The sequence below is a fragment of the Pseudophryne corroboree genome, chromosome 6 (assembly GCF_028390025.1).
Source record: "Pseudophryne corroboree isolate aPseCor3 chromosome 6, aPseCor3.hap2, whole genome shotgun sequence".
In the NCBI taxonomy this organism is placed as follows: Eukaryota; Metazoa; Chordata; class Amphibia; order Anura; family Myobatrachidae; genus Pseudophryne; species Pseudophryne corroboree.
Genome location: NC_086449.1, coordinates 205,421,497 through 205,433,830, shown reverse-complemented (window position 1 = coordinate 205,433,830; position 12,334 = coordinate 205,421,497). Strand labels below are relative to the sequence as shown.

Sequence of the window (12,334 nt, the reverse complement as noted above, 5' to 3'; positions counted from 1 at the left end):
TCCCCCTGCTGCAGCAGGGGATGGGGTATTACTCAACCCTGTTTGTAGTCCCGAAACCGGACGGTTTGGTCAGGCCCATTTTGAATTTAAAATCCTTAAACCTTTACTTAAAAAGGTTCAAGTTCAAGATGGAGTCGCTCAGAGCGGTCATCGCCAGCCTGGAAGGGGGGGTTTATATGGTGTCCCTGGACATAAAGGACGCATACCCTCATGTCCTCATATATCCCCCTCATCAAGCGTTCCTGAGGTTTGCAGTACAGGATTGTCATTACCAATTTCAGACGTTGCCGTTTGGGCTTTCCACGGCCCCAAGAATTTTCACAAAGGTAATGGCGGAAATGATGGTGCTCCTGCGCAAGCAGGGGGTCACAATTATTCCGTACTTGGACGATCTCCTAATAAAAGCGAGATCGAGAGAACAGTTGCTGAACAGCGTATCACTCTCCCTGAGGGTGTTGCAACAGCACGACTGGATTCTCAATATTCCGAATTATGTCACAGTTGGCTCCAACGACTCGCTTGCCTTTCTTAGACATGGTTCTGGATACAGACCAAAAAAAAGTTTATCTTTCGACGGAAAAGGCCCAAGAACTTGACAGAACTTGTGTCGTTGGTCAAGGACCTCTTGAAGCCAAAAAGGGTGTCGGTGCATCACTGCACTCGAGTTCTGGGAAAGATGGTGGCGACTTACGAAGCCATTCCATTCAGCAGGTTCCATGCGAGAACGTTTCAATGGGACCTTCTGGACAAGTGGTCCGGGTCCCATCTACAGATTCACCCTGTCCGCCAAGACCAGGGTATCTCTCCTGTGGTGGCTGCAGAGTGCTCACCTTCTGGAGGGTCGCAGATTCGATATTCAGGACTGGGTTCTGGTAACCACGGACGCAAGCCTCCGAGGTTGGGGAGCAGTCACACAGGGAAGAAGCTTCCAGGGTCTCTGGTCGAGCCAGGAGGCTTGTCTTCACATCAACGTACTGGAATTGAGGGCCATATATAACGGCCTTTGTCAAGCGGAGTCTTTCCTTCGCGACCTACCGGTTCTGATTCAGTCAGACAACATCACCGCAGTGGCTCATGTAAACCGCAAAGGCGGAACAAAGAGCAGGGTGGCAATGGCAGAAGCCACCAGGATTCTTCGCTGGGCGGAAAATCATGTAAGCGCTCTGACAGCGGTCTTCATTCCGGGAGTGGACAACTGGGAAGCAGACTTCCTCAGCAGACACAATCTACATCCAGGAGAGTGGGGACTTCATCAGGAAGTCTTCGCAGAGATTGCAAGTCAGTGGGGACTGCCTCAGATAGACATGATGGCGTCACGCCTCAACAAAAAGCTACCGAGGTATTGCGCCAGGTCAAGGGACCCTCAGGCGGTAGCAGTGGACGCCCTGGTGACACCGTGGGTGTTCCAGTTGGTCTATGTGTTTCCTTCTCTTCCTCTCATCTCCAAGATATTGAGAGTCATAAGACGAGGAGGAGTACAGACAATTCTCATTGTTCCAGATTGGCCTCGAAGGGCCTGGTATCCGGATCTGCAGGAAATGCTGTCAGAAGACCCGTGGCCTCTTCCTCTCAGAGAGGACCTGTTGCGACAGGGGCCGTCTGTTCCAAGACTTACCGCGGCTGCGTTTGACGGCATGACGGTTGAACGCCGGATCCTAGCGGAAAAGGGCATTCCGGATGAAGTTATTCCTACTCTAATAAAGGCTAGGAAGGACGTGACAGCAAAACATTATCACCGTATTTGGAGGAAGTATGTTTCTTGGTGTGAGTCCAGGAATGCTCCTCTGGAGGAATTCCATCTGGGCCGTTTCCTTCACTTCCTACAGACTGGAGTGAATTTGGGCCTAAAGTTAGGCTCCATTAAGGTTCAGATTTCGTCCCTATCCATTTTCTTTCAGAAGGAATTGGCTTCTCTTCCGGAAGTACAGACTTTTGTGAAGGGAGTGCTGCATATCCAGCCTCCTTTTGTGCCTCCAGTGGCACCCTGGGACCTTAACGTGCTGTTACGTTTCCTTAAGTCTCACTGGTTTGAACCTCTGAAAACGGTGGAATTTAAGTATCTCACTTGGAAAGTGGTCATGTTATTGGCCTTGGCATCGGCGAGGCGGGTGTCAGAATTGGCGGCTTTATCTCACAAAAGCCCCTATCTGGTTTTCCATGTGGATAGAGCAGAGTTGCGGACTCGTCCTCAATTTTTGCCCAAAGTGGTTTCATCTTTTCATATGAACCAACCTATTGTGGTGCCTGTGGCTACGTGGGACTTGGAGGATTCCGAGTCCCTTGATGTGGTCAGGGCAATGAAAATGTATGTAGCCAGGACGGCTAGGGTGATGAAAACAGAGTCTCTGTTTGTCCTGTATGCAGCCAACAAAGTTGGCGCTCCTGCTTCTAAGCAGACTGTTGCTCGCTGGATCTGTAACACGATTCAGCAGGCTCATTCTACGGCTGGATTGCCGTTACCGAATTCGGTGAAGGCCCATTCCACTAGGAAGGTGGGCTCTTCTTGGGCGGCTGCCCGAGGGGTCTCGGCATTACAGCTTTGCCGAGCAGCGACTTGGTCGGCTTCAAACACCTTTGCGAAGTTCTACAAGTTTGATACCCTGGCTGATGAGGACCTCTTGTTTGCTCAATCGGTGCTGCAGAGTCATCCGCACTCTCCCGCCCCTTTTGGAGCTTTGGTATAATCCCCATGGTCCTTACGGAGTCCCCAGCATCCTCTAGGACGTAAGAGAAAATAAGATTTTAAACCTACCGGTAAATCTTTGTCTCCTAGTCCGTAGAGGATGCTGGGCGCCCGTCCCAGTGCGGACTACATTCTGCATGACTTGTATATAGTTATTGCTTACATAAGGGTTATGTTACAGTTTGATCAGTCTCGGGCTGATACTGTTTTGTTTCATACTGTTGACTGGTTCATATTTCCAGGTTATACGGTGTGGATGGTGTGGGCTGGTATAAATCTCGCCCTTAGATTAACAAAAATCCTTTCCTCGTACTGTCCGTCTCCTCTGGGCACAGTATTTTGGTGCTGAATTATTATTATTATTATTATTATTAAAGCGCTAACAGGTCTGAGGCATTACTTTAATCGTTTCAGTACCGGGATAGGCGCTGGGTTGTGAGCTGGCAAAACTCCCTCTGTGTTTCTCTAACAGGCTTTGCTGTGGGTTTGTCCCCTGTAGCCCCAGTGTGGTTGTGGGTGTCGGTACGCGTGTGTGGACATGTCTGAGGCTGAGTGCTCTTCCCAGGAGGAAGCCGGAGTGGGGACAGAAAAGACTGTGGGAGTGACCGTGTCGGCACCTCCGACGGCTGATTGGGTGAATGTGTTGTGTTTTGAATGCAAATGTGGCTCGGTTGAATAAGAGAGTAAATAAATCTGAGTCTCAGAACCAGACATGGAGAAAATCCATGGATGATGCATTGTCGCAGGTTCAGACCCCCTTGGGGTCACAGAAGCGTTCATTTACCCAGATAGCGGATACAGATACCGACACGGACTCTGTTTCCAGTGTCGACTATAGTGATGCCAGATTGAACCCTAAACTGGCTAAGAGCATTCAGTACATGATTGTGGCGATAAAGGATGTATTACATATCACGGAAGACCCTCCTGTTCCTGATACTAGGGTCTGCATGTTTAAGGGAAAGAAACCTGAGGTGACGTTTCCTCCCTCTCATGAACTGAATGCTCTCTTTGAAAAAAGCTTGGGAAAATCCTGACAAGTTACAGGTTCCCAAGAGAATTCCGGTGGCATATCCGTTCCCATCTGGGGACAGGGAAAGGCGGGAGTCAACCCCCACGGTGGACGAAGCTCTATCGCGTCTGTCCAAAAAGGTGGCGCTTCCGTCTCCTGACACGGCAGCCCTAAAGGATCCTGCGGATCGTAAGCAGGAAAATACACTGAAGTCCATTTATGTCACTACTGGTACGCTGCTCAGGCCTGCCGTTGCACCTGCGTGGGTGAGTAGCGCTATTAAAAAGTGGGCAGATAACTTGTCATCTGATATAGATTCCCTGGACAGGGATAGCGTGCTTTTGACACTGGGTCATATCAGGGACGCTGCAGCCTATCTAAAGGAAGCTGCGAGGGATATTGGCCTTTTGGGATCAAGGGCCAATGCCATGGCAGTCTCGGCTAGAAGAGCATTGTGGATTCATCAATGGAATGCTGATGCTGACTCTAAGAAGACTATGGCGTCTCTGTCGTTTAACGGTAGTGTCTTGTTTGATCACGGCCTCGCTTACCTGGTATCTACGGCTACCGCGGGCAAGTCATCGTTCCTACCTTATGTTCCTGCACAACAAGAGAAATCGCCCCACTATCAGATGCAGTCCTTTCGGCACAATAAATACAAAAAAGGACGAGGGTCTTCCTTCCTTGCTACGAGAGGAAGGGGAAAAAGGTCACAGGCTGTGGCAAGTTCCCAAGAGCAGAAGTCCTCCCCGGCTTCTGCCAAATCCACCGCATGACGCTGGGGCTCCTCTGCGGGAGCCCGCACCGGTGGGGGCACGTCTCCAACTCTTCAGTCAGGTCTGGGTTTGCTCGTCCCTGGATCCTTGGGTATTAGAAATAGTAGCCCAAGGGTACAAATTGGAGTTTCAAGATGTGCCCCCTCACCGATTTTTCAAATCGGCCTTGCCAGCTACTCTTCCAGAAAGGGAGGGTAGTATGCGCTGCAATACTAAAGCTGTGTCAAAATCAGGTCATTGTCACGGTACCCCCGTCACAACAGGGGGAAGGCTTTTATTCGAGCCTGTTCGTGGTCCCGAAGCCGGATGGCTCGGTCAGACCGATTCTGAACCTAAAATCCCTCAATTTCCATCTAAAAAAATTCAAATTCAAGATGGAATCTCTCCGAGCAGTGATCTCCAGTCTGAAGGAGGGGGATTTTATGGTGTCGGTCGACATAAAGGATGCCTACTTAAACGTCCCCATATATCCTCCACATCAGGCTTATCTGAGGTTTGCTGTTCAGGATTGTCATTACCAATTTCAGACGTTGCCATTTGGTCTGTCCACGGCTCCGAGGATTTTCACCAAGGTTATGGCGGAAATGATGGTTCTCCTGCGCAAGCAGGGAATCACAATTATCCCGTACTTGGACGATCTCATGAAAAAGGCGAGATCCAAGGAGAAATTATTGAAAAACGTTACGCTGTCCCTGACAATTCTGCAACAACATGGTTGGCTCCTAAACTTGCCAAAATCTCAGTTGGTTCCGACAATTCGTCTGTCGTTCTTGGGCATGGTTCTGGATACAGAATTACAGAGAGTTTTTCTTCCAGTGGAAAAGGCTCTAGTAATACAGAACATGGTAAAACAGATTCTGAAACCGGCAAGTGTGTCGATTCTTCAATGCACTCGGTTGTTGGGGAAGATGGTGGCGGCCTACGAGGCCATTCAGTTTGGCAGGTTCCATGCCAGGGTGTTTCAGTGGGACCTGTTGGACAAGTGGTCCGGGTCTCACCTCCACATGCACCGGAAAATAATCCTGTCTTCCAGGACCAGAATCTCTCTCCTGTGGTGGCTGCACAGTGCTCACCTCCTAGAGGGACGCAGGTTCGGGATCCAGGATTGGATCCTGGTGACCACAGATGCAAGTCTCCGAGGCTGGGGAGCAGTCACACAGGGGGAAAATTTCCAGGGAAAATGGTCAAGCCAGGAAGCTTGTCTGCACATAAACATTCTGGAATTAAGGGCCATTTACAACGGCCTTCGGCAAGCGGAACATCTTCGCGGTCTGCCCGTCTTGATTCAGTCAGACAACGTAACAGCAGTGGCGTACATAAACCGCCAGGGCGGAACAAAGAGCAGAGCGGCGATGGCGTAGGCCACAAAAGTTTTTCGATGGACAGAGAAACATGCAAGCGCTCTGTCAGCAGTCTTCATTCCAGGAGTGGTCAACTGGGAAGCAGACTTCCTCAGTAGACACGATCTCCATCCAGGAGAGTGGGGTCTTCATCAAGAGGTCTTTGCAGAAGTGACAAGTCGTTGGGGAATTCCTCAAATAGACATGATGGCGTCTCGCCTCTACAAGAAACTTCAGAGATATTGTTCCATGTCGAGGGACCCTCAAGCAATAGCGGTGGACGCCCTGGTGACACCGTGGGTGTTTCAGTCGGTCTATATGTTCCCTCCACTTCCACTCATTCCAAAGGTAATAAGGATCATAAGAAGAACAAGGGTTCAGGCGATACTCATTGTTCCAGACTGGCCACGGAGGGCCTGGTATCCTGATCTTCAAGAATTACTCATAGAAGATCCCTGGCCTCTTCCTCTACGAGAGTCGGGGTTACAGCAAGGACTGTGCGTGTATCAAGACTTACAGCGGCTGCATTTGACGGCATGGCGGTTGAACGCCAAATCCTAGCTCGGAACGGTATTCCCAGTGAGGTCATTCCCACACTTCAGGCTAGAAAAACAGTAACTGCGAAGCATTACCACCGTATTTGGAGAAAATATGTCTCTTGGTGTGAATCCAAGAAGGCTCCTACGGAAGAATTTCAGGGGGCATTTGCTTCATTTTTTGTAAGCAGGTGTGGATGCGGGCCTAAAGTTGGGCTCAATTACAGTACAAATTTCGGCCTTATCTATTTTCTTTTAGAAAGAATTGGCCTCCCTTCCAGAAGTTCAGACCTTCGTGAAAGGCGTCTTACACATCCAACCTCCCAGTGGCACCATGGGATCTTAATGTGGTGTTGCAGTTCCTGCAATCTCATTGGTTTGAACCTTTGCGTAAGGTTGAGTTGAAATTCCTTACTTGGAAAGTAGTTATGTTGTTGGCCTTGGCATCCGCAAGGCGGGTATCTGAATTGGCGGCTTTGTCTCACAAAAGCCCCTTTTAATCTTCCATGCTGATAAAGCGGAGTTGAGAACTCATCCGCAATTTCTGCCAAAAGTGGTTTCATCATTTCACGTAAACCAGCCTATTGTGGTGCCAGTGGCTACTGACGCCTTGGCGGAATCGAAGTCTTTCGATGTGGTTAGAGCTTTGAAAATCTGTCGCCAGAACGGCTCAAATTAGGAAAACAGAGGCTCTGTTTGTCCTGTGGGCTCCCAACAAGATTGGGGCTCCTGCTTCCAAGCAGACTATTGCACACTGGATCTGTAATACGATTCAGCAAGCTCATTCTACGGCAGGATTGCCGTTACCGAAATCGGTGAAGGCCCATTCTACCAGAAAGGTGGGCTCATCCTGGGTGGCTGCCCGAGGGGTCTCGGCATTACAGCTTTGCCGAGCTGTTACTTGGTCGGGATCAAACACCTTTGTGAAGTTTTACAAGTTTGATACCCTGGCTGAGGAGGACCTCTTGTTTGGTCAATCGGTGCTGCAGAGTCATCCGCACTCTCCCGCCCGTTCTAGAGCTTTGGTATAAACCCCATGGTTCTTGAAGCATCCTCTAGGACGTATGAGAAAATAGGTTTTAATACCTACCGGTAAATCCTTTTCTCTTAGTCCGTAGAGGATGCTGGGCGCCCGTCCTGGTGCGGGCTTTATCTGCAGTTGTTGGTTATGGTTACACACATGTTGTGTTTAGTTCAGTCAGTCTGTGGCTGATGTTAGTCATGTCGCTGCATGCGTTGTTGTTGAATGCCATTTGTACGGCGTGTTTGAGGTGTGAGCTGGTATGTATCTCACCTTAGTTTTAAAATTAAATAAATCCTTTTCCTCGAAATGTCCGTCTCCCTGGACACAGTTCCTATAACTGGAGTCTGGAGGAGGGGCATAGAGGGAGGAGCCAGTTCACACCCCTTTTAAAGTCTTAAAGTGCCCATGTCTCCTGCGGATCCTGTCTATACCCCATGGTTCTTGAAGCATCCTCTACGGACTAAGAGAAAAATATTTACCGGTAGGTATTAAAATCCTATTTTCCACGCACCCCAGAATCAAGTCTGCCTTCAGCACATAGGAATAGAAACAGTTACTGGTGTTTCTGCGCAGTACTGTTGTATAAGAACATATGTATTGCTGAGAAACTAACACTTCCATTTTTTCCTCCATGTGCAGGACAACCCCGATTTCTGCAGGATTTATGCCGGATTAAAATTCGCCACTGTATAGGACTACAGAACCTCAAGCTACTGGATGAACTCCCCATTGCCAGGGTCATGAAGGACTACTTAAAACACAAATATGATGATATCTGAGTGCAGTTTTCACAGCAGCAGGGACTTGAGTCATTCTAAGTGTGAATATTCCAAAAGCTGGGTAGGCTGTTGTCTTGCACAAGTATATCCTATGCAATTTCTGATCTGGGGTGGTGTCAGAAGGCAGGTATACATTATTTTTTATATTGTTTTCCTCCCTTTTGTTTTTACATTGTGTGATAAAAAAAAGTCTTAATAATTTGGGGTCCAGGTTTCGAGGTCCACTCTTTCAATTTCACCTGAAAAAAAACAAATCAAAAAACAAATCTTTTCTACACATGCCCCCATCCCCTCCGATACATACTTGGCACAGAGCAAATGTGGTCACAATCTTCGTACACTGGGTTCCTCCAATTTAAAGTAAATCTGTCACTTACACACAGTAGAGGTGCCATTGTTTGAGCTGATCCAGTATTCGGTAACCTCAGCGCTGCTGACATCACAGAGGCGTGATGTGCGCAATGTCGCTAGTTCCTGCTGAACTGTTAGGCTACCGTCTCATGAATATAGTTTCAGACCATAGAATGACTTCTACAGAATGTTCTGCAGGGGACAGGAACTTTTTAAGAGCTAAAGCTGTATGAACTCTTACTATACAATTTATTTCATGGTGCTGTCTCTTATCATAGGTGGCAGCCAAAGGGTTAAATCCTGCAAAATAATCCCCCTCTTATTTCCAGGACTGCCTTTTGTCTCTCCAGAACTAAAAAAGAAAAAGAAAAGAAAAACATTTTGTAATATGTTTTCTACATGTATTATATAGCAGAACAAATCAGTCCATGGGACCATGCAACTTGGATACATTGTAATTGTTTATTTTTCCCCATGCTGTGATATAATATTATATATTATATATTTAAAATTATATTATATAATATATAATAACATTTATCCCTTCCATTTTAGGCAGCATTATGTTTGCAGTTTAAACATAGTTTTATTTTATTTTTCCCCTCCGCTCTGTGACTTTTTGTTTTCTTTCATGTGTATGGTGCTACGGTGTCTAATTTATATACATAAATAATAAAAGTCACATTTTGAGAAGTTGTGAGTTTGGTCTTTATAATGTTAAAATTTGGTAAATCTTATATTAATAGCGTAAGGACAATTTTTTTGAGTGACTTATTTCTATGATGCCGTTGCCTAATCAGGGCACGTGACCTTCCGGGTGGTCTGGAAACTGTCGCAGCAGCCACCTACTAAGCAAGGATGCTACAGTGTATCAACTCCTGAGGGGGTGAAAAGGGGTAAAATGTTCCGACCAGCAAACCTTCGCCCTGTTGAAACTGGGCATCAGCTAGTGTCTGTATATTAATAGCAGAAGGACGACTTTTTAGTGACTTTTCTCTTACGTCATAGAGGATGCTGGGGGTCCACATTAGTACCATGGGGTATAGACGGGTCCACCAGGAGCCATTGGCACTTTAAGAGTTTGAGAGTGTGGGCTGGCTCCTCCCTCTATGCCCCTCCTACCAGACTCAGTTTAGAAAATGTGCTCGGAGGAGCCAGTCACACCTAGGGGAGCTCCATAGGAGTTTCTTTAGTTAAATTTTTTTGAATAGAGTTTAGGTACAGGGAGGCTGCTGGCAACAGCCTCCCTCCTTCGTGGGGCTAAGGGGGGGAGTAGTGTCCGCCCTGAGGGGTGCGAGCCACTATCTCTGCTGACAGGACACTGAGCTCCTGAGGGTACAGATCGATCGCTGCCACAGGGAATCTCTCACCCCAGCAGCATGCTGCGAACCCCTTTACAGAGCCAGAAGACGTTGGTGGCAAGTTAGTCACCGGCCCCCTGACAAGCGGGAAGCCGGTGTGAAGATGACGGCAACAGGGTAGGGAGCACAGTCGCTGTCTCACATAAGCCATGTCTAGGGATTCTGTGTTATATGCTGCGAAAAATATGTCCTCTCAGGATGATCCCATTCCATGTAATCAGGATTGCTCTGGTTTAGCACAGATTCCATTTAGAGAACCGGAGTGGTTAACTTCTATCAAGAGTATGATTTCTCAGATTTCTACTAGAGTAGCACAAAATAAAAATGCAACTCAGGTTTTACAGACCTCTATGGCTGTTTGGTCCGGGTCGGCACCTTCAGGGCCCCCTGGCACTCACTCTTAAAAAGTGCTCTTGCCCAGATTACGCAAGATGACACGGATTACAGATTCTGACACGGTAAACGGTGATGGGGAAGTGCTCAGGGGGGCGGCATCTCTTGCAAAAGGGATGCAGTTAATGATTGAAGCCATTAGAGATATGTTGAATATTGTTGACACAATACCTGAGCAGGTTGAGGAGGCTTACTTTACCGATACTAAGAAAGCCTCGCTAACCTTCCCTGCGTCTAAAGAATGAAATGATATATTCGAAAAATCCTGAGAAAACCCAGAGAAAAAATTCCATATTCCAAAAAAGGTTCTGGTTGCATTCCCCTTCCCTGAGGAGGATAGAAAGAAAAGGGAAACCCCACCCATAGTAGACGCATCGGTATCCAGACTGTAAAAAAAGGTGGTTTTACCTATTTCAGGATCTACCGCCTTAAAAGAGCCGGCTGATCGCAAAATTGATACTACGCTTAAATCCATATACACGGCTTCAGGGGCGATTCTACATCCTGCTATTGCCTGTGCATGGATTTCCAAAGCTATAGTAAAGTTGTCAGGCACATTACTTGAGGATTTGGATACAATGGATAAAAGTGATGTTGAATTGTTTTTACGTAACATTCAGGATTCTGCAGGATCTATGGTGGAATCCATGAAAGACCTGGGTTCCATGGCTGCAGGGATATCTTCCATGTCTGCCTCAGCTCGTAGGGGACTTTGGCTGTGCCAGTGGTCTGCCAACACGGAATCCAGGAGAGGTGTGTGGAGACCCTACCCTACACAGGTCAGGCTCTCTTTGGGGAAGTGTTGGATGTGTAGATCTACACGGCTACAGCGGGTAAGTCACCTTTTCTTCCCTCAGCTGCACCTGCTACTAAGAAACCTTTTTCTTCAGCTGCATCACAGTCCTTTCGGGTTACTAAAACAAGAAAGGCCAAACCGTCCAACACCTTCTTTAGAGGAGGTCGACCAAAATCCAAGAATGCTGGTGGACCGCGCTGCCTGGAGGTAGGGCCAGTGGGGGCGAGACTCAGACATTTCAGTCACGACTGGGTGTCGTCCGGCCCGGATCCCCGGGTACAAGATATTGTGTCCCAGGGTTACCAGCTGGAATGTCAAGATCTCCCTCCTCATCGGTTCTTCAAATCAGGCTTGCCACCTTTGCCGGCAGACAGGGCTATCCTACAGGGAGCTATTCAGAAGTTGGTGGAGGCACAGGTTATTGTACCAGTTCTTCCCCAGATGCAAAATGAGGGTTACTATTCAAACCTTTTCGTGGTACCGAAACCGGATGGTTCGGTCAGGCCCATTCTGAACTTAAAATCACTAAACCCTTTTCTGAGAGAGTTCAAGTTCAAAGTGGAGTCTCTAAGGGCGGTGATATCAGGTCTGGAGGAGGGGGAAACCTGGTATCCCTGGATATCAAGGATGCGTACCTCCACATTCCGATTTGGCCCCTGCATCAAGCTTATCTCTGATTCGCACTGTTGGACTGTCATTTTTAATTCCAGGCCCTGCCATTCGGCCTCTCCACAGCACCAAGGGTATTCGCAGAGGTGATGGCGGAAATGATGGTTCTCCTCCGCAGACGGTGTGAACATAATTCCATATCTGAACGATCTGCTGATAAAGGCATCGTCCAAGGAGAAGCTATTACAGTCCATAGCTCTCATGACCCAGCTTCTCAGGGAACATGGTTGGATCCTGAATCTTCCAAAATCACATTTGGAACCAACCAGAAGGTTGTCATTTCTGGAAATGAGCCTCGACACGGAAGTGCAGAAGGTGTTTCTTCCAGAGGAAAAAGCGTTGGTGATACAAACAATGGTCCAGGATGTCCTGAAGCGAGCACGGGCGTCGGTTCATCAGTGCATTCGCCTTCTGGGGAAGATAGTGGTCTCTTACGAGGCTCTGCAGTATGGGAGATTTCATGCTCTGTACTTCCAACTGGATCTCCTGGACAAATGGTCGGGATCTCATCTACACATGCACCAGAGAATACGTCTGTCGCCAAAGACCAGGATCTCACTCCTCTGGTGGCTGCAATTACCTCACCTTCTGGAGGGCCACAGGTTCGGGATTCA

At 47.9% G+C, this 12,334-nt stretch overlaps 1 protein-coding gene across 7 annotated transcripts in view; it reads left to right on the top strand.

Moving 5' to 3' along the window:
• Positions 1 to 9,194, top strand: part of ASB7 (ankyrin repeat and SOCS box containing 7) — an 86,840-nt gene extending 77,646 nt beyond the window's left edge. For all 7 annotated transcript variants that reach the window (XM_063925666.1, XM_063925667.1, XM_063925662.1 and 4 more), the window contains one exon: positions 8,011 to 9,194. In XM_063925666.1, coding sequence (XP_063781736.1) covers positions 8,011 to 8,150 — 140 coding nt within the window. In that variant the 3' untranslated portion in view covers positions 8,151 to 9,194. The remainder of the gene's footprint in view (positions 1 to 8,010) is intronic.
• The last annotated feature ends 3,140 nt before the right edge of the window (positions 9,195 to 12,334 follow it).